The 21,848-nt window shown below is 49.2% G+C and overlaps 2 protein-coding genes across 11 annotated transcripts in view; one reads left to right on the forward strand and one right to left on the reverse strand.

Moving 5' to 3' along the window:
* Positions 1–3,142: 3,142 nt before the first annotated feature.
* The window catches only part of PIGL (phosphatidylinositol glycan anchor biosynthesis class L), a 66,880-nt gene continuing 48,174 nt past the window's right edge, over positions 3,143–21,848 (reverse strand). For 8 of the 10 annotated variants that reach the window (XM_074557088.1, XM_074557086.1, XM_074557089.1 and 5 more), the window contains 3 exons: positions 17,975–18,108; positions 6,217–6,285; positions 3,143–5,300 (listed from right to left, as the gene is read on the reverse strand). In XM_074557088.1, coding sequence (XP_074413189.1) covers positions 3,465–5,300; positions 6,217–6,285; positions 17,975–18,108 — 2,039 coding nt within the window. In that variant the 3' untranslated portion in view covers positions 3,143–3,464. Of the gene's footprint in view, positions 5,301–6,025; positions 6,159–6,216; positions 6,286–15,784; positions 16,940–17,974; positions 18,109–21,848 lie in introns of those variants that run through there. The other 2 variants (XM_074557092.1, XM_074557095.1) reach the window with 2 other exon arrangements.
* CENPV (centromere protein V) lies at positions 12,676–16,037 on the forward strand. The gene is made up of 5 exons (XM_074557096.1): positions 12,676–13,124; positions 14,050–14,148; positions 14,893–14,962; positions 15,330–15,444; positions 15,772–16,037. Exons 1-5 carry the CDS (start codon positions 12,892–12,894, stop codon positions 15,894–15,896), a joined length of 642 nt encoding a protein of 213 aa, XP_074413197.1. The 5' UTR covers positions 12,676–12,891; the 3' UTR covers positions 15,897–16,037.

The raw sequence follows: 21,848 nt of genomic DNA on the forward strand, positions 1-21,848 counted from the left end.
AATATATAATATATATTATATAAAATATTGTATGTATAATAAATATTAACATATTAATATATTAAAAATATATTCTCTACCTATATTATAATTATAGATGGGTAATTCACAGCAGAAAAAGCAATGACTGAAACCTGCTTAAGCAAAAGGAAGCATGAGGATCATGGTAGTGGTTGGAAAAGATGCAAACAAAAATATTTCCTGAAATATATATTCTGTGTTCACTAAAGTTTCCATTTTTACCAAATACTGAAAAACATAATAGTCCCGTGATTGATACCATGTTTTCAGTATGCTGTAAATAGAAGTTCAAAGTCACTTGTAATTTAGTTACAGGATTCATCTGTGGCCACACAGGTGTAGCAGCTCAAAATCATCTTCACAGGAGGAGGAAAACCTGCAATTACAACATGCAAGGGTGGAGAATAAAAATACAACCGGTGAGCCAGCAAAAGAAAACATAATTTCTTTTAAAGGTGTATTTTCACACTTGGGAAAGCATCAAGTGTTTTTGCAAGGCCCATTTTATTTTATTTTTCCATGTAACTGTTATGTAAAAGCCACACTGAAATGATGAATGTGAGCAGCTCCATTTCTTAGTTACAGATGGAAATGAGTACCTCAGCCAGTGCCCAATCTGGAACATAAATATTCCTAAATGGAATCCCTTGTCAGAACTTGTCTGATAGCCCAGGGAACCCAATTAATCACACAAGAGCATTTTTGGAACTGCAAGCTCCACACCATAACATTTACAGCCCCAATCTATATTCTGTGAGGGGCCCATCCAGCTCTCATCCCTAAAATGGAAATTTCTTTCTACTTGATGTATCCCATTCTGTAGGAACAGAGCCTGCAGGAATGCTCTGCTGACAATCAAAGCAGCAGAGGAAAATCCAGATGGAAAAATCCGGTTTGTGGAGGAACAGTGACATCCTGTGGCCACCGAGGAGCCGAATTCCTGCTGCTTTTCAAACAGCCAAATTGGGCAAAATCTTAAAAAACACCCCTGGCCCCCTGGCTACTGTGGGCAAGGCTGCAGAAATACTGAGGGAATTATTCCAATATTCCAAATCTCCCAATCCTATAGGATTATGTTGTGGGGCAGCTGAGAAAGGAGAAAACCCCAAATGTACCCAAACCCAGCATAATGGGTTATTTAATTTCTCTTTTTATAGGTATAAGTAATTTTTTAATTACTTATAATTATTAATTACAGAAGGCAAAACCCCAAAATCTTGGCTGGTTTTTCTTTTTTGTCTTTTTGGGGTTTTAATTTTTTTTTAAAGGGAGAACAGACTAGAAATTACCTTAAGCAATAAGAAAAAACCTCAAAGGCCAGTCCTAAAACTCAGATTACAGCTGGATTAAAAGATGTTACCAGAATTTGTTGTAAATATGGGAGCATTAAGATAATTCTAATAGCATAGAGATTCTGGCTAAAACATATTGAATTATTATTTTAGTTATGAATAGATGTCTCTTTGGAGGTACCACCATTCTGTAGGAGTAAAAAAAAAAAAAAAAAAAAAAAAAAAAAAGTATTTAAATAATGTCATTTGTATTGCCTGGCACCTTACTTTGCTTTATGCTAATAACTTTGGTGTAAACACTGCATATTATACAAATTCATATTCACATTTCCTTGTGATTCATATCCATTTCCTTAATTTACTTAAATTGCAGGGATTCTTTTCTTATTAATGAAGAAATCCTTGCAGTCATTTCCTGCAGCACCCCAGGTACCAGAGGAGGCCACAGTTCAACACCAGCTTGGCTTAGGCCAAAATCCAGAGCAGAGGGACTTGGAAATGGGGCAACTGAGAGGCATTTAAAAAACTCTTATTCTGTTTTAAGTCTCATTTAGAAGGGTGAGACAATACAGATGTTACATGCTATACAAACCTTTCATCAAATTTTAAAATAATGTTCTACAATTCTATTTCCCACAGAATGTCAGCTTATTCGGTGCCCACCCCAAACCCCAGCAGGAAAATCACTTTATTCATGTTTATTCAGTGCTTTATTCCTGTGGGGAATAGAACTGCTCAGGGACTCCAGGCAGGGCTGAAAACACCCAGGCCAGGAATGGCTGGGGCTGGAAGGGACATTTGGAGGTCACCCTGAGGTGGTTGCCCCAAATGATTTCCCTTATGGCCTTTCAGTCCCTCACAGGAAATGCCTGCACAGCCTCTCTGGGCACCCTGCCAGGGGGTTCAACTGCAAAAATCAAAAAAGCAATTACAAGGAAATTCAAACTAAGAGAAGTCTCCTGTGGCAGAGACAGTAAATGTTTATTTAACTTTGTATTTCTGCTAGCTCAGCAGGCAGAAAAGCAAGTCCAGCTCCTAAAAATAAAAGAAAAGAAAATCTAATAATGGATGTAACCCTCAAACCCACACTGAATCTGCAGTGTGCAGTTCTCTATGAAAAGAGCAGATTTTTGGTTTAATTTCCCATGAAGTGCAGCACTTACCAGAGATGCTCAGTGATGAAATCCAGAGGGAACACACCAGCTTCCAGAGCAGCACTCCAGGGTAAGAGTGGATCAAGGCGGTTCCTGACACGGTTTTGGGGGCAGGGCAGGGCAGGGCAGCACAGGCTGTGCTCCTTCTCGGGGTGAGCAGCTGCCAGAAGCCAGCAGGTGACACAGTGACACCACCCCCAGCCCAGGGGCGTTTTGGGGAAGGGCAGGTGGGTATTGCATCCCCTTTGAAACATCCACCGCTGCAGCTGAACCAACCCAGCCCAACCCCTCATGTCTGAGTGCCCTTAACCCACCCCATAAAAAACAAACCCGAACTCAGCCAACCCAGACTTCACTGGGAGCCCCCTCCCTGGTGTAGAACTCACCAAACCAGGCAGTTTACACTGCTCTGTCACCCACTGCCATCTCATGTATCACCTCCCCACCCAGGACACAACTCCCACTGTGGCCAGTCCACCCCAGAGTCCCCTCAGGGCAGTGCCAGGCACTGGCACCCCTCACATCCACCCCCAGGACCAGCAAACAAACCCCAAACCCAAGACCTGCAGCAAAACCCACCCCGTGCAGCGGCCACCCCACCAATTAGTGGGGTCCTTGTATCCCACCTGGGAGGAGAGTACTGCTAAACTCTAAGAACAAAAAAACAACAGGGTATTATTAGCACTTCATTAAGATTTTAATCCAGATCCATTTTAACCACAAGGTTGGTCCTCATCATACATGCACAGAGGCTTAAACTGCCATGGTAAGAAGCCAAAGCATTTCACTGAATACACGTTTGACCTGCTTGAACTGAGACAAACTACAGGGTGTAATGTGCAACAGAAAACTTTATTAGCATTTCAACAGACAGTTGTTCAGCAGTTACTCAAGCTTGCATTAACCTTGCATTAACTCAATATTAAGACATTGAAGAACTACAGTGCAAACACAAGTGCCACTGGCAACCCTGGTGTCAAGCAAGATGCACAAGAACTTAACAGCCCCCCCTGAGGCGCAGCACCAGGTGCAGGGTGGATTCCTTCTGGATGTTGTAGTCGGACAGGGTGCGCCCATCTTCCAGCTGCTTGCCAGCGAAGATCAGCCTCTGCTGGTCAGGAGGGATCCCTTCCTTGTCCTGGATCTTGGCCTTCACGTTCTCGATGGTGTCACTGGGCTCGACTTCCAGGGTGATGGTCTTGCCAGTCAGGGTCTTCACGAAGATCTGCATCCCACCCCTGAGGCGCAGCACCAGGTGCAGAGTTGACTCTTTCTGGATGTTGTAATCGGACAGAGTACGACCATCTTCCAGCTGCTTGCCAGCGAAGATCAGCCTCTGCTGGTCAGGAGGAATCCCTTCCTTATCCTGAATCTTGGCTTTCACATTCTCGATGGTGTCACTGGGCTCGACTTCCAGGGTGATGGTTTTTCCAGTCAGGGTCTTGACAAAGATCTGCATCCCACCTCTCAGACGCAGCACCAGGTGCAGGGTGGATTCCTTCTGGATGTTGTAGTCGGACAGGGTGCGCCCATCTTCCAGCTGCTTGCCAGCGAAGATCAGCCTCTGCTGGTCAGGAGGGATCCCTTCCTTGTCCTGGATCTTGGCCTTCACGTTCTCGATGGTGTCACTGGGCTCAACCTCGAGAGTGATGGTCTTGCCAGTCAGGGTCTTGACAAAGATCTGCATCCCACCTCTCAGACGCAGCACCAGGTGCAGGGTGGATTCCTTCTGGATGTTGTAGTCAGACAGGGTACGACCATCCTCGAGCTGTTTCCCTGCAAAGATCAGCCTCTGCTGGTCTGGGGGAATGCCCTCCTTGTCCTGGATCTTGGCCTTCACGTTCTCAATGGTGTCACTGGGCTCGACTTCCAGGGTGATGGTTTTTCCAGTCAGGGTCTTGACAAAGATCTGCATCCCACCTCTCAGACGCAGCACCAGGTGCAGGGTGGATTCCTTCTGGATGTTGTAGTCAGACAGGGTACGACCATCCTCGAGCTGCTTGCCAGCGAAGATCAGCCTCTGCTGGTCAGGAGGGATCCCTTCCTTGTCCTGGATTTTGGCCTTCACATTCTCAATGGTATCACTGGGCTCAACTTCCAAGGTGATGGTCTTGCCAGTCAGGGTCTTCACGAAGATCTGCATCCCACCCCTGAGGCGCAGGACAAGGTGCAGAGTTGACTCTTTCTGGATGTTATAATCGGACAGGGTGCGCCCGTCTTCCAGCTGCTTGCCAGCGAAGATCAGCCTCTGCTGGTCTGGGGGAATGCCTTCCTTGTCCTGGATCTTGGCTTTCACATTCTCGATGGTGTCACTGGGCTCCACCTCGAGAGTGATGGTCTTGCCAGTCAGGGTCTTGACAAAGATCTGCATCCCACCTCTCAGACGCAGCACCAGGTGCAGGGTGGATTCCTTCTGGATGTTATAATCGGACAGGGTGCGCCCGTCTTCCAGCTGCTTGCCAGCGAAGATCAGCCTCTGCTGGTCAGGAGGGATCCCTTCCTTATCCTGGATCTTGGCCTTCACGTTCTCGATGGTGTCACTGGGCTCCACCTCGAGAGTGATGGTCTTGCCAGTCAGGGTCTTCACAAAGATCTGCATCCCACCTCTCAGACGCAGCACCAGGTGCAAAGTTGACTCTTTCTGGATGTTGTAGTCAGAGAGGGTGCGCCCGTCTTCCAGCTGCTTGCCAGCAAAGATCAGCCTCTGCTGGTCTGGGGGAATGCCCTCCTTGTCCTGGATCTTGGCCTTCACGTTCTCAATGGTGTCACTGGGCTCCACCTCAAGGGTGATGGTCTTGCCAGTCAGGGTCTTCACAAAGATCTGCATGTTGACCTGCAACACATACACATGCTTCAGCTATAGCCACTTAATCAAATAAAGCCTTCAGTAAATCCTAAACAAAGATATTAACGTTGCTATTTCCCATCAGTTTGAATTTTTTATTTTGATTGTAGGAAACGTGAAATTAAAAAACCCTTTTCCATTTTGACCGACTAAACCTGGCTTGAGAAAAAGTCCGCTAAGGTTTTTAATCAGGTAACTCTCATTACAGGACCGCCAGGCCGCCCTTCCTTCATGCCCGCAGTGCAGCAAAGCAGCACCGGAGCCCCTGGATCCCCCTCACCCCGGCAGGGCCGCACCGCACCCCCAGGGCCCGCCCGAGGGCAGCGCTGCGGCAGCGGAGCCCCGACCGCCCGCACTGCGGCACCGAGGGAGGGCCCGGCCCGCCCCGCGGACCCGCCCTGCGGCAGCGCCGCCGCTCCCCCGCCCCGGTAGTGACTCACAGCCGCCTTCCGGCACGGGCGGCCCGGCCCGCGCCATCTTCCCCGCAGCACGGCCTCCTCCCCGGACAAGCCTCAGCCTGATCCCCCCCGCCCCCCCGCTCCCTGCTCCCCTCACGGCCGGCCCAGCGCGCTACACAAAAGCTGCGAAACTCCGCCAGTGACTCCCTCCGTTACCCTGCCGCAAACCGCCCGGCAGCGCCCGGCGCGGTCCTGCCCAGAGCACCGGGCCCGCGTCCCCCTTCCCGCATCCCCCATTCCCCTCAGCACACTCACGTCTGCGGCCCTGAGCGATAAATCTGAATAATATTTCCAGCGGTGCGAATCCTGGAATCTGCCGAGTGACGCACACTCGCCCTTATTTATAGGGCTGCTGGACACGCAGGCCCCGCCCACCAAAACCGATGTGTCCCTCCGCCTCCCAAAGTAGTCCCCACGCAAAGTTCCCTGTTGTGGCGCGCACTCGCCTTTTCCCCGCTCCAATCCCTCTTCCGCAGGCAAAGGGGTCCCAGAGTTTCAGCGAGGGGGATCAGACCCTAAAAAACCGGCAAATTTCTGAGGGCGCGGATGGATCTGGGACCGTTTTTCGCCCTGGCGCTGCGACCATGCGTTGGTGGGAAGACCGGGAAGTCTGGCGGTGATTGGTGGGCCTGGCTGCAGGGGGGGCGCTGATTGGCTGCTCGGGCAGGGGCAGTTGGCGAAGGGCGGGGGCGGCGGAGGCAGGGAAAGCTCTGGAAGGTTCGGCGCTGCTCGGCGCTGATTGGTCCGCGGTGAGGTCACGCTGTTGCTGAGGGGGAGCTGCTTAGCGGGGCAGATTTCGGCCGGGGGGGGGAAGCAGAGGCCGTGAGGGGACAGCGAGGGGGATTAGGATGGGGATTGGGATTAATGACGGTGATAGGAACAATACTGGGGCTTCTTTAGCTCCTGCAGTGCTCAAGGAACAACCTGGCACAGACTTGGAGGAGAAGTACCCTAAAAAAGGGAGGTGACCCTTAGTGCCTGTGGTTTGTGACCCACTGCAGCCTCTGGCCAGCCCTTTGCCCAGGATGGAAGAAAAACCGGCTTTTTCTCCATGGAAAAGCCCAGGACGGGTTGTAGGTCTGATGCTGGCCTATAAATCTATGAGAAAAAGCAGAACTGAGTTAGCAGGGTTGGAAAAACAGCTTAATCCAGGAGGATTATGACAAACAGGAGGCTCTGGGTGTGACACGAGCCGTCCCCTCACGCGGCCCAGCTCCAGCGCTGCCCTGGAACGGGCTGGAGCTGGCTGAGCAGGTAATGCTCTTGATGTGAGCCTGCAAAACAAGCCCTGCGATGAAATGCTGACATTTGAAATTCAAATGGTTGTTTACTCGCCTCCAGAACAGGAAGCTTTGATCGGTTATGAAGCAGCCACTGTCTGTGAAGTGATGTGGAAACGTGCCTGGGGTTAATTAAACTTCATTATACCTTTCAGACTGGCTCTGAACTCATTTTGTGTCGTATTAAAGATGGAGTGCACAAAATCCAAGATGAGTTTTGTGTTTTTTCAGCAAAAAACAAGATGGGTTTTGTGTTTTTTCTGCTGCTCCTTCAGTGAGGGCAGATGACCTTGTTAAATCCTCCACTCACAAAGCATCAGCACGTGTCTGACTGCCCAGATTCACTACAGAGCTGCTCTATTCCCCCCTAAAAACACCTCAAACCCAGACAAAAATACAAAACCACAAAAAAAAAAAAAAACCAAAAAAACAAACCCCGATAACAAAATCCTTTTGCTTTCCTTTCTCCTAACAGGGTTTCTTGCACCTCCTGATTTACAGTAAAAAGGAAATAAGTAATCCTACCAGTAATTACTCAAAAATGCAGGAACAGGAAGAGGGAAAAATGGTAACTGGAAAGTTCAGACAGCTCCATAACAGTAACCAACATTGGAAATATTATTTTGGCTACATAAATTTAGGACAAAAGGCAGAGTTGGGCAATGTCCTTAGGTTTGCTTTGTGCTGCCAGCTCTGCTCAGTGTCTCCAGCATGGGTTTTGTTTGGGAGTGCCAAGGTGGCTGAAGGTTTGGCCTGGGCTTGCTGCACATCCCAGGCACTCTTCCCAGAGGAAAGGCCACGAGTGACTAATATTTACAAATATGAAAGGCCACATCTGTAAAGCTGGAGATTAATGTAAAGCCTGGGCAGTGTTAAAGCACATCACGTATTTATTAAGAATTTTAGGGTGCATATTTCTCTTTTTAACATTGCTCTAAATGGAGAAAGAGGAATTTCTCTAATTTTTCTTTCCTTTCTGTGTAAACCAGAAAGCACAGGAGCCCTCCCTTGTATTTTTTTTTTCCTAAATATGGCTGTATCTATGGTGTGGGTGTACAAAGCACGTGCATTTAACAAACATTCCACTCTGCCTCTGGTAGCTCTTGGTGAATAAAAACCATTTAGCAGCTGACTGTGAACCGTTTATAAATAAATGCAAAGCTGAAAACCCCAGAAATCTCTATCTTGTGACTGCTGTGACCACAGGTGGCTGCAGCCTTTGCCAGGCCACGCGGCCTGCAGTTGGGAACAGACATTTCTTTTCAGAAGTGGGTCACTGGGCAGTGGTACAGAGCAACCTACTTTCAGGAGAGAAGAATCTGAGGTCAGGGAAATGTTTCCAAGGAATCTGTACATTCTGGAACACAAGCTGGGTCTGGTTTTTATGTAGGCTAATGTCCTAGCAACGAGGTATCACTTTTACATGAGGCAATCTGTTTATCTTTAGCTACCAGGTTTAGCTTGGGACAGCCAGCCAGGCCATCACAGGGTGTGTGGCAAGTCCAGTTACTGTTCTTTGTTCAGACAAAAATAGGACTGCTTGCCACAGGGAAAAAAATATTTATATACATATACATATTCCTATCTCATAACATTACTCACACCTGCCTCTCACGGTGTATGATGCAGTTTAATTATATTTACAGCTGTGGAGATAAATATTGTCTCCCTGTAGCAGTGCAGGAAGGTCCAGGCTTGGCTCAGGTTCCAGCCACGAGACAAACAGACCCGTGGCATGTCACTGCTTGTCCCCAAGCTGCCAGCCTGGAGGGTTACACAAACACTGAGTCAGAATTCAAAGTACTGTGAGATCGACTGTGATATTCTGAGATTACCAAAAAAAGACAACTCCCTCGGTTTTGTTTTTATAGCTTTATGCTAAAAATAAATTCACCAAACAAAGTTTTTAAGAAGCCACCGACTTGAGGAGCTGAAAGAAGAAAAATAGATATTAAGAAAAACAAATAGATTGGCAGTAAAAGGATGAAAATTAGTGATACTCCTCTGTCCCCCTGTCTGTCTAAAGGGTATTTTAGCTTTGTAGGACACATGGGATTCAGCTTTCAGATCTCTGCTGCCACCATAAACAGGCTTGGGCAGCTCTGGGTGACCCAGAGGGACATGTGACAGCTCTGCTGGCAGGAGACGTCCAAAGGGGATTTTGCAAAGGGCTGAAATCACAGGTTTGTGCCGGCGTGGTGTGCCAGTGAAAGCAACAGCTCTAACTAATAACTGGGTCTGTTCTGCAGCTCCTTGTCTGCATCTCCCTCCTGCCCGGGGATGGTTTGGATCCCATCCAAGCTGCAGTGCAGGGAGGGAGCTGCTTTGTTCACCTCCTCTGTTGCCTCTGAGCACGTTCAGCTTTCTGGGGCGAGGTTTTCCAGCAAAACAACAGAGAGGTTCCTTGGGAAACAGGCAGACAGAAGAAGAAATGGCCAAAGAAACATGCAGAAGAAACAGTCCTAAACCACTGTTAATCATTGTTAGTATGTTCAACGGAAACTCTGTAAACAGTGAACAAAAACAAACACCGCCAAGGCCGTTCTGAGCAGCCGGGGGTGTCACCTCCTGCATTTTGTTTTCAGATCCAGCTTGGGTCCTTTGATGGTGAGGAAAACGTCTGGAATGTTTCCCCCTCCACCACAGGGAGACTAAAACCCGAGCACAGCCATTTTCCCCCCTGAACAAACCACGTACTTTGAACCACCTCCGTTTTTTAAAGTGTGCTGTCAGCTGTACAGAACTCCTAGTTCCCTGCTTATGAGATATAAAAAAACATCCACAGTTCCTAATTCTCTTTCGCCCACAAACATGTAGCTGCTTTCAGTGCTGCTTTGGGGATAAAAATGCTCTGGCAGGCAGAATTTCAACGCTGGCTGTGAGCCAGGGCTGCAGAGCTGAGTCATTGTTATACAAGCAGAGCTGGGATGGCACAGAAAAGCCCCTTTGTACTTTAGCACCGAACACGTCAGCCCCTGCTGGCCTCTCAGCATCACAAGACACCCACACAGAACCAACTGTAATTTACTGGACTTTTCCTCTCATCCACCCTGTCATCTGTCTGGATATTTCTTCCTTTTCCATTTTGCCTCTCAAGCTTAACAGCAAATGGATTTTTCATCAGGCTGTTGGTCTCTCCTAAAGCCTGGCAAACATTGCATCAGCTCTGGAAGCAGTGAAATGAGAGCTGGTAACTCTGGGCACTGCCCAGATACACTGACAAAACAACATTTGACTGAAATTTGACTGAAATTGACTGAAATTTAGGGCTTTCAGCTCAGAATATCTGTGACATTTATCATCATCCCAAGTTCCACTGTAAAGATCTGGAATTGATTATTTATGTGAGACTCAGTTTTGTGTTCTGAGTCCTTCGTGATGAAATACAGAACGAATGAAAAAAGAGAAATTTATTTACTATGGCATTTTGCACTTCCATTTTTGTCCTCCACTTCTTTATTCTGAGATATCACAAGGGAACAGAATTTAGCTTCTCAAAACAGCTTCTGCATTTAAAATAAAGTGAACTAATTGTGGAGACACACGGAGAGTGACAGATTTGCAGATATTACATAGAACTCACTCCAGTTTTCTCCTGGAGCTGCTTTTTAAAGTGCTGGTAGCTCCTGTCTTACAGAGGGTCGTTTGTGTGAATTGACATAACGAGCCCCTAAAATGAGCTACCAAAATTTCCCTCTGGCTGTCAGAGTGCTGAGCTCAGTGTTTTTGGGACAGGACAGACCATGAGTGGTGCTGGCCATGCCCGAGGGGAGGTGAATCCCTGCTGCAGCCAGCACGGGCTCCGTTTCGGTGCCTCCCCAGTTTCACCTCAGTGACTTTTTCCTCCCAAAACACGAGGTGACTGACATGTAATCTGGTTGGAGCAAAGGTCTGGGAGGGGCTCAGATCAGCAGCTCCATGTGAATTTGTCACACAGGGTGTATCTAGTGAGTAACCAGAGCAGAGGCTCACATAAGGGATAACAGGAAACTGTAACTCAGTGCCCTTTCCTATCATCAAGAGCTGCTGAGCCACAGGATTCTTCAGCAAATCCTGGCATGTGCCATCTCAGGAGGCAGCCTGAACACAGAGTCACATGTTTTTAAAGCTCTTTACCAGACAGTGCTGATGAATGTTTATTCATTACTGTCCTCCTGCTTTGCCATGTTCCTGGCTGCCACAGGACCCTTTGCCTCTCAGGACTCAGCTCACTTGTTTACATCTTTCCCCTTCTTGGAAAGAACAAGACATTAAGTTCTGTTGACTACAAATTCTTGATTATATGTCAAACAAAAGAAGCTTCCAGTCTTGCAATACTGGACACAAAGGTTTGTGTTTGGAGTGACTATTATTTTCCCCAACTGAGTGTGACTTGGACATCTCCAAGTTTTGTACTTTTCACAGCATTGATAGTTTTACCTGAGAAACAACACTGGATTTCAGTGTTCAAGAATAACCTTTTGTAAGACATTTACCACCAAAGGGGTGATTTCACATTTTCCTATTTTGCTGCTGCTGTTATTTGCTTGATTGTTTTGGTTTTGGGTTTTTTTGGTTGGGTTGGGTTTTTTTTGCTTTTTAAGGTATGTACTCTCTCATTTTCAAGACTTTGGTGGCAGAATTAGTGAAAAGCTAAGTGGGAATCCTGTTAGAAGCCATTTCTCTGCAAAGCTGCCACAATGACTTCAAACCTCAGGAAGGCCTGAACACATCCTGTGCTGTCACAGCAATGCTGTGTCTAAATGCGGGCTGTTCATAGCAGAGAAATGAAACACCACAATTCCAGCAGCACCTCGGCTCTGCTGAGCACCTTCCATCCATGAACATGTGAGGCACCATGCTCAGAATGAGGGGAAACCTCGGGCTCATGCTTGTGGATAACTGGCATGGCCTCAGCTCTGGAATCAGAAAAATCATCAAATCCTTCAGGCTGGGAAAAGCTTTGAAGATCATCAAGTGTAGCTGTTAACCAGCACTGCCAAGCACTGAACCACTGTCCCCAAGGCCACCGCTGTCCCCGAGTGCCACATCCCGCAGTTTCTGGAGCACTTCCGTGGGCAGCCTGTTCCAATGGCAGCAGAGCCAGGGCAGTGACTGTCCCTGTGCTGGGCACTGCTGAGGCCACACCTCAGATCCTAGAGTGAGTTTTGGGCCCAACTAGAGGGACACTGAGGGGCTGGAGCGTGTCCAGAGAAGGGAACAGAGCTGGGAAGGGGCTGAGGCCGCAGGAGGGGCTGAGGGAGCTGGGAAAGGGGCTCAGCCTGGAGCAAAGGGGCTCAGGGGGACCTTGTCCCTCTCTACAGCCCCCTGACAGGATCGCTCTCTTCCCCGTAACAAGGAAGGATGAGAGGATATGAGTGCCAGGAGAGTTTTAGGATGGATATGAGGAAAAGGTTTCTTCACTGCCTCGTTGTACCCTAGCCCCTCCTGGTGCCGCTGTGTCCCAGTGGCGCCCGGTGCCCTCCAGTGCCGCCGTGTCTCGGCTCCTCCCGTTTCCGCCGTGTTCCCTCAGTCCCTCCCGTAATCCCTCAGCACCCTCGTGTCTCCTCAGCCCCTCCCGGTCGCCCTATGTCCCCTCAGCCCCTCCCGTTCTCGCCCCGCCCGTATCCCTTCAGCCCCTCTGGTGTCCCCTCAGCCCGTCCTGTTTCCCCTTCCGGTCCCCTCAGTCGCTCCCGTTCTCCCCCTCCCGTGTCCCCTCAGCCCCTCCTGTTCCGTCTCCTTTGTCCCCTCAGCCCCCTCCCGTGTCCCCTCAGCCCGCCCGTCCCCCCGGTGCCGCCGTTCCGCCCCCCGGGCCGTGCGCGTCGCGGGGGCGCCCTCCGGTGGCGCAGGCGGAGGTGGCGCATGGGACGCGGCGCGGCGGGCGGCACGCGGCGCTCCCGGCGGGCCAGCGTGGCCGCGGGCGGGACGCGCCGGGCCCGGAACAGGAATGCGGGGGGAAGCCCGGCCGGGGCCAAGGCGGAGCCCCCCGGGCCCGCCGTCATCGATCTGGGGACGCAGAGCGGGCGCTGGGCCGCCTTCCAGGAGCGGCACCGGCTGAGCTGCGAGGAGGCGGCGCGGCTGCTGCTGGACGCGTAGTGAGTAACGGGGCCGGGGCCCAGCGCTCCCACCCGAGTCCCGCTCACCGGAGCGTTCTCTGCACCGCGGTCCCGAGAGCTGCCCAGAACGGGCCCCGGGGTGGGATGGGGACGGGGCGCACGCACCACGGAATAAAAGCGGCTTTCTGTGCTAAAGCTGCCCGTGTTTTACGGCTCCCCATCGAAAATGCCCTTGGGGGCTCCGCCAGGCTCAGCTGCTAAATCTCCACCCATTTCCTGTGCTCGCTCCGTGCACATCAGAGCCGTCCGTGGGAGGCAAAATCTGGAAGGAAAATGTTTTTTTCTTTTGCATTTAGCGATTGACCTGCACGGTGACTGCCCAGCTGCTGTGGAGGCGGCTCGGGGAGGGGGAGAAGCACAGGCTCAGAAATTCCTTGGTCATAAAGTTCCTTTGCAATTACAACCCAAAATAAAAGACATTTCAAATGTTATGTAGAATCCACAAATCTTTGCTTTCCCCAGCTCTTAAATGGAGGAATATTAATGGTGTTGGAGGAACTGTGGGGAAAATTGTGGGGAAATTCAGTTCTCAGTTCCAAGCAGTTTGTTTTGAGGTGATAGCCCTGGTTTCTGTGCAGGGTTTGTGTGGACACAGCGCTAGGGTCCGCACTGGAGTGTGGTGGGGAGCTGGGTTGTACAGAGTCCTCAAAGTGGTGCTGTTCTTTCCTTGTCACCATTTTAATTAAACCCCAAAAACAATTGCTGCAGAGGACAAAACCCATCCTCCACCTCATTCTGACACATGTTATTAAATACATTTGAGTGGATATATTTCTTGGTGTTCTGCAACAGCTCAAGACAGAACTGAATAATGAATACATGAATGTCATGTATAGCCTTATTGTTCTCTTGGTCAAAAACCAAGAGAGGAGGATCCCAAAAGCTCTGTTGTGTGTCTCTGCAGTGAATACAGGGGTTTGGTGAAGCACACTGGAGGCTGTCACTGTGGAGCCGTCCGCTTCGAGGTCTGGGCTTCAGCAGATCTGCACGTGTTCAACTGCAAGTGAGTTGGTTTGTTCCCTATTCCCAGAGATAAATGTCAGCTCTCTGCTTTTCCAACCTTAGAGCTAAAGATGAGACAGCTGCAGAACACCCTCTGAGCTGTTTCCACAGCATTTACCCCTAATTATGTCCTGATCCACTATGAGATCAGTGTTGGTGATTTCAGGTGCTGCTTTGGGCAGGACTTCGTGTCTCAGCCAGGCTCACACAGAAAGTGTCAGGAGACATCTAATGAGTCCAGGTGCTCAGCCATCTGCTTTCTGTTTCCTCTCATGCAGGGGGCTCAAAGCACAGTGGTCTTTTTTTAACTTGTTCTTCTCAAGTGACATTACAGCCCTGACCACATGTGCCTCAAACTAAAACAGTCTCTGGTTTCAGTTGTGACCCCTCTTTGCCTGCAACTTGTTTGCTTCCAGTTCATGGGTGAACTTTTGGACTTTACTTTCTTGTTTGCCAGGTAATGAACGTTGGCAGAATTGCCCAAGCATGCTCTGAACCATTAAGTGGCTTTCTCAGGGCTAGACTTTGTCCTCAGGAACTGTGTGTGAGGATATCTTATTGGGGTACCTGTGAGGGCCAGTCTGTTCATGGGTGTGCTTCACAAACACCACTGACACCACAAATCCACTTTTGCCACTTTCCTCTGAGCCATTCTAGCTGTCAGTGGGATTTCTGTTGTCAAGAGCTCAGACTGCTGCTCTACAACCTGCCCACTTCTAGAAAAGGTCTGTTTTTCCTTTTACAGCTGCAGCATTTGCACAAAGAAACAGAACCGACACTTCATCGTGCCAGCGTCGCGTTTCAAGCTGCTCAAGGTAGAGTAAGAACTCAGTAAGAGCATGGCCATGAGCACGAGCACTGTTACCCTCACAGAGCCAAGAACAAGCAGTTTTCTGCCCTAAGTTTGGCTATTTGGGTGAAATGGCTGCATTTTAAGCTGTCTGGGGTGGTTGTGTTAGTGCATCTAGTTTAGAACTCTTGCAGTTGCCAGGCCTGACTGTTATGGACACGTGTCCTTACAAAGCACAGGGGTTCAGGAAAGGAGCAGGAATGCACAGCTCTGTATCTCAAATAAAGACAGGAAGGTGGCATTTTAAATTGTACATTTCTACATTGAATCTTTCCAAAGTAATGAATCCATCTATTTCCATGGAAAATTTACAGTGCTTTTCCTTTCCTTAGGGTGCTGACAACTTGACAACTTACACCTTCAACACACACCGTGCCCAGCACACGTTCTGCAAGACCTGTGGTGTTCAGAGCTTTTATACTCCTCGTTCCAACCCTGATGGTTATGGTAGGTACAAAACTCTGTGCTAACCAGAGTTAACCACCAAATAAACCTTGGATAAAGATTCCACTGGATGCTGACATGACAGCAGTGAGCAGCATGTGTCCTAAGAGTTTGTTCCTAAAGGAAATGCAGACTGAACCTGTAGTTTCTCCAAAAAAACAATCTTACCTATAATGTGTGGGCTTCTTCCTGAGACAGGATTCTCATCCAGGTTCCTCAGCCTTACAGTACTAGCACTTTCAATTCCCTGAGATGCCTCAGCCATGGAGTGGAGCAGGCATCTCCCACATTTTATGACAAGTAGGTTTCTGTGTCTCTGTTTTTCTTCAGGAATCGCTCCCCACTGCCTGGATGATGGCACTGTGCAGACCATTATCACAGAGGATATCAATGGCAAGGAGTGGGAGAAAGCAGTGAGGGAACATAAGACCATCAGAGATATGTCAAAACCCTGACACACCCTCCCAGCAGCCTTGGGAGCACTGCCATGGAACTGCAGTCTGGGCTTTCCTGGGTGATGGTTGGTGAAATCAATCTCTAATTATTGTTACCTGTTCTCAGTTTCTTAAATAAATCTTTCTATGCTGATTGTCTCATTCCTTTGTGACCTTCAGTTTTCAGACTGCCTCTGCTCTGTAAACCACTCCAGGGTTGCTGGTTTGGTACTTTGCCTTTAGCTGTGTTAAAGTTTAAATCACAATACAAAAGACTTCATTAGAATCACTTGCACCTCATTTCTGTGTCCTGCTGAGACTCTTGTGAGTTGACCTTGAGCCCTGTTCTGAATCACGAAGAAAAGCTCATATTTCAGGAGGTAAAAGTGAAGGTGGAGCCCGCAACACAATGTGTATAAAAGAAGCAACAGCAAACATCAGTGCAATTAGAAAAAATTGCACGATTTCTGGTGTTTTATTCAATAGCTTTAGATTTTTAAAGTTCTGACTGAATAACAAAGATGTTATGGTTGTGGTATCTGTGGAGATAGCATGAGCTTTGAAAAGTTACTCCCAATAGCTGGATCTAACAAAAGCACCTAGGGAGAGTTGCCAAGCAGTCCTTGCAGTTGGGGAAACAGTTCGTGCCGTATCTTCTCCAATGCAGAATCCTCCGGAGCTTGGCTCCCAATTAAAATTAATCCAAATTTCTCATCTTATTTAAGCTTCTATGATGAGAATATAGAGTAGCTACAGCCTGTTCCCAGGCTTTAACCCTGTTTTCAGTGTATCAGGCAACAAGGTGCTCAGAAGGAGGCTCACCCAGCCTGGGTTTTGTAGCGTGGATAACGCCACACAAGGAGCACCCCATCCTGTTAAATGCCTAACACAGGAGCTTTCCCGAGTCCTGGGCCTGGGGCAGTGCTGGGTTTGCTCATCCTTTGCTCATCCTGGGGCGGTTCCTGTCAGAGCAGGCGCAGGGAGTTGAGCACCAGGTACCGTGAGAAGAGCAGGTAGAGCTGGCGGTACCCGAGGAGCTGGCTGCGATGGCACCGCATGGCTCTCTAGGAGGAGGAGAGACAGGGCACAGAGCATGACAGAACCTTCCAGAGCTGCTGTGGGGGCACTTCCTGCTCCTGCTGTGGGGCTCAGTGCCCATGTACAGCACAGCCTGTTTTCAGTGAGCAGGGAGAGGCAGGGCAGGCTGCCTGAGCTCTGGGCCTGCCCCGAGGCTGTTGTGTTGCCTGACGCTCAGAGGGTCCGGCTCCAAAGGACACTTCATGTGTCACTTCTGTCACTTCTAACTCCTCCTCCCCACGTGATCTCAGGCCTGGGGAAGTGTTCACATGTTGGGAAGCAGGAACCTGGTAAGTGTGTCTGGGAACATCTCTGCTCCTTCTGACCACACACTGCCAGCTGCATCTGAGCCTATTTATAGTGCACCAGCCTGGAAAGGTCGGATTTCAGGAACAAAAATACATGGGAATAATGAACACCACCTTTATCCAAGCTGTTTCCATAAGTAACTCTTATCTTTTAACATCCTCAGAAGCAGGAAAAATCTGTAATTTGTGAATTAACAGCACTGCTTGCTGGGTAAATATTTTCATGCTGCTAATCAGATTCTGATATAGGGAACTGTGGAGTAAATGTGTGAGATCCTATGCAGCAAAATAGTTTAAAAATGTACAGTAAAGGAACTTGTGAAGAGTTTTGGGCCACAAGTTCACAGGCTGTCTCCATCTTTAGTGATCAAGGATGCTGTTCCTGGCATGCAGTCATGCCAGGCTTTCACAGGCCACTCACATGTTCAGAATACTGTGTTGGATCCAGTTTCCTTTGAAATGCATCCTACATCCTGGGGAGTGCAAAACTCAGTGCCCTGTGGTTATCTCAGCTGCAAATCTGCTCAGCCCTGTCCTGTCACACAGGACATGAGGTAACCTGGCTTTTCCATGTCTCTAAAATCACTGCAGACATTCCTCAGTGACATTTCTAACCCATGGATGATACTACTGGCACCCCTTGGGAATGTGACTAAAGTGCTCACAATGAGGATGAGCCACTCAAACAGGTCAGGCAGGTGCCACTCATCTCACCTTGGCTTGTTCAGTCTCCTTCTCTGTGAGGATGAAGAGTTCATCCCTAGGCAGGAGGCAGGAAATGAGGACATCCAGGAAGGAAATGTATTTCCTGAAGAGATTTACTGATTCCAGCACGAGCACACGGCACCCTACACAGAGAAAAGGATAAATATTTCAAACCAGCAGCAATTCTTGTAAGGTGCCCTTTTCTCCAGGCTCAGCAGTTCTTTGTAGCTTCCCTGTGCTGCTGGCCTTGGGAATCCTTTTTGTGTAAAGGGGAACAACTTCTGACGCTCCCACCAGGATTTTTTGTGCCCAGTGCACATCTATGACCATTTGTATTGCTTGTTATTCTGTATGTGACCCTTTGTACCGATTCTTGTTCTGTAATAGCCTGTGGAAAGCAAAGCTAGCTTTGAATATCCCAAAAACTGGGTGGTTTTAAATTCTTCCTGCATAATTAGGCTCAAAAAAATAGGTGTAGATGATTCTCTGAATGCTGACACTGTATCATATAATAGAATTTTAAAACAGTAGTTTCTGGTTCAGCTACCAAAATGAAATTCCATCTTTCTACTCCAGTTCTTAGCTACAGAAGTATTTACAAGCCTCAGGAATAAAATATTAACTCAGGCAGACAGTGACACTTTAACAGAGTTCCTGAATTCATTGTTCAGATGTTTGTGATGAAGCAGGTGAAGGTAACATGGTTCAAGATTCTGCTGATGTTGTAGGGGTTTTTTTTTCTGTTTCAAAGATCCCTCTGAACTCAAAAGTTAATTGCTTTTTTTTTTACCATGGCTAAATTGTCTTCAGTGATGAGTTCAGAGCTACTGATGGTCCTGTTAAGAGCCTGCAGCTCTCAAGGGAGCTGCTTTGGGATTTCCTTGGCTTGGCAGCTGCTGTGATTATGTTCCACACCTCCCACATTGTATTAAAGTTTGACAGAAGAGGCCAAAGTCACAGTTTACACAGGTGGGCAGAGATGCAATTCGATTTGCAATGAGATTTCCTCCAGTGAGCCCTGAAACAGTGAAATTACACAGTAGAGACAGAACAAAGCTCTCATGGATCCCCTCTGGCACACCACCAGCATCTTTCAATTCCTTTCTTTCTTTTCTTTTCTCCAGGGGTGTTGTTCCAACTTTTCAACAGCCTCTCCAAAGTTACCTGGCTAACTCTTGATTTCAGCACCGCAGAGGGCTGTCCATCGAGGGGACACGGGGGGAGCTGGCTCCCAGCAGGTGACACAGAGCATCACAGCAGTGATTCCTCCTGCCGTGGGGCAGGGATTGAGCATTCAGGACAATCCGCTGCGGAGGATCCGCGCTGGGAGCGGCGGGCGCTGCTCGGGAGCCGCCGGGAGGTGGCGGCGTCCGCCGGCCGGGAGGGACCCGGAGCGGGACCCGCATCCCTTGGAGCGCTGCCCTCAGCCCCTCCTGTCCCCAGAGCCGTGTCCCCAGCGCTCTGCAGGGTCACGGAGCAGCGCTGGGACGTGCGGGAATGCGGGGATTGGGAGCGGCACGGCCCGGGCACTTCCTGAGCTCCAGCGGAGCCCCCGTCCCGCTCCCAGCCCGCCGGGACACGGCACAGGCACAGACGGCACAGGCAGGGCTGCCACCGGCCCCAGCTGCTCTCCCCGGGATGCTCTGCAGGCACAAGTGCTGCAGTCGCTCACAGAAGGGCCCTGACACTCCTTTAATCCCACTTGGAGAATTTCTTGTTTGCAAACAGTGGAAGGAAACCTGTGATGTGCTGTGAGTGGGGGAACCGTTCTTCCCCTTGCTCTGCAGAGACCCTCTGGGCTGCTGCTGGGGTAGCTTCAGAGGAAAAATTAGCACAGTGCTGCTGTCAGCATTCTCAGGGGCACCTGTTTGCTTTTCAAACATCTTTCCTACCCTGGATGGCTTTAATGGACTCTGGCAATGCCACACCAATTACTACTCACAGTGATGGGAAGAGAGGCCTAGCACCACTCTCTGAAGCTTGGGCTGCTCTGTTAACCAAATGTGCTCTCCCTTTCCTCAATTTTTTTCCCCTGAAAAATATTAATTCATGCAGCAATTGCACCCTTTCATTGCCCAAAGCTCAATAAGGACTCAATAAGCAATAAGGACTCAAAACCATGGCAAGTGATTTCAGTGTGGATGGCTCTGACCTGCTGGGCCCTCCTCGGTCAGATCAGGTGAAGTGGTGGCATCCAGCTCCCCAAAAAGAAGGGCACTCTGAGAGCCCTCTGTGACACTGATCCAAGCAGGATTTCCATGTGCTGACAGCAAAGCCTGCTCTGCATGGCAATGTGAGATGAAATGAAGCAGGGAAGGAATGTACAGTCCAGGGAGAGATGGAAAAGGGTTCAGAGGGACAGGCTGCTCCCTGCCAAGCAGGGTGAGAGCAGTGCTGCCATTGAGGAGTCCTGTGACACCAGCAGGTGAAGCTTTGCAGAGCCTGCTGTGCCTGTGACCTGGGCAGGATGGGATTAGCAGTGTAATGCAACCTCTCCAGGTTGGCAGAAAGGGCAGGATCAATATAGCTCATGGATTAGGCTGAGAATAGAAGTGAGTGAAGCCTGCAGCCTGCTCAGCTTGGCTTTCCACTTCCAAATCACTCAGGCAGCAAGGATGCCTAGAATGAGCTCCTGAGTGAGCACTGTGTGTGCTGCAGGCCTGCACTGCTCCTGATGGAAGGAGGCACAGGCTCTTCTGGAAGAGCACTGGGTGTAGCTGGAAGGGCCAGTGGCAGGGTGGGAGCACATCCAGCATTCTCTTGGCTCCTTGAAACAACTGCTTGTGCCTGGGCTGGAGAACTCGGTTACAGATTATAAAAAGCCTGTTGTGTTTGTGCTGGCTGAAGGCATTAGAAAGCAGAGCAGGATATTTAGGGTGCTCATTTGCATATCACTGAGGCAAGGCAAGGCTTAGCTGGCTTTTGCATTTGCAGGGAGATTTTCTGTGGATTCCCTGATCACATGGGCTTACACAGGCTCACCCACAAACAGCTCCCTCTTCCCAAGAGCAGCACAGCACTTTTGCATGGCCTGAACATGCCTTTCAGCTCCATCCAGACAGCCTCAATCCCACATCACCCTTGTTTCATTAAGCCCCTCTGGTGCACAGCCCTGCACGCCTGCCAGATCAAATTATAAATACTGGGAATTTCAATGAGACTGGAACTATATTTGGAAAGGCTTAGCATAAGCAGCAGCATGGGAGCTCCCCGTTCCTTTGGTGTTTGTAGGTCATGTCAGATGTGATGTAATCAGAGCAGCAAGGCTTGCACAGAGCTCCAGCAGCCTCTTGATGCTGCTGGAGAAATGGAAATGTTCTCTGTATGTGGGTCTGTGTCAAACCTGAATGGATTTGAGGCACAGCCCATATTCAGGACCAGAGTGAAACCTGCATGAGCAGCACATGAAAGTGGCTCAGTGTGGATGGAGCCTGACAGCCAGCAGTGACATCAGCCACTGCAGCCCCTTGTCCTTTGTGCTGCACACAGAGCTGTGCTGCAGCCCAAGGCTGAACAAAGGAAAGGTCCCAGGAATGAAGCTGGCACTAACACTCCTCTTTCATGAACTGGGGAATGAAGGGACTGGAGTCAGAGCTCAGCTTAAGGGCATTCTGCCATCTTGGCTCATGCTGTCTCATTAGGCCTGCAACTTCCTGCTAGCAGAGAATTAAAACTGATTTGCTGTGACTCATTCAAATCCTACAATGATTTGGGAATTAGCATTAAAGGAACACAGCCTGGATGGCTGCTGAGAGAGCAGGAGAATGACTGGGTGGGCCTGGCTGAGCCACCTTCCTATGCTCTGTCCAAAAAGCTGAGTGGCAGCTCTGTGCTCAAAAAGGTCCCACACATTTGTCCCTGGGCAGGCACTGTTTGCTGGATG

The sequence above is a fragment of the Zonotrichia albicollis genome, chromosome 22, assembly GCF_047830755.1.
Source record: "Zonotrichia albicollis isolate bZonAlb1 chromosome 22, bZonAlb1.hap1, whole genome shotgun sequence".
NCBI classification, from domain to species: Eukaryota; Metazoa; Chordata; class Aves; order Passeriformes; family Passerellidae; genus Zonotrichia; species Zonotrichia albicollis.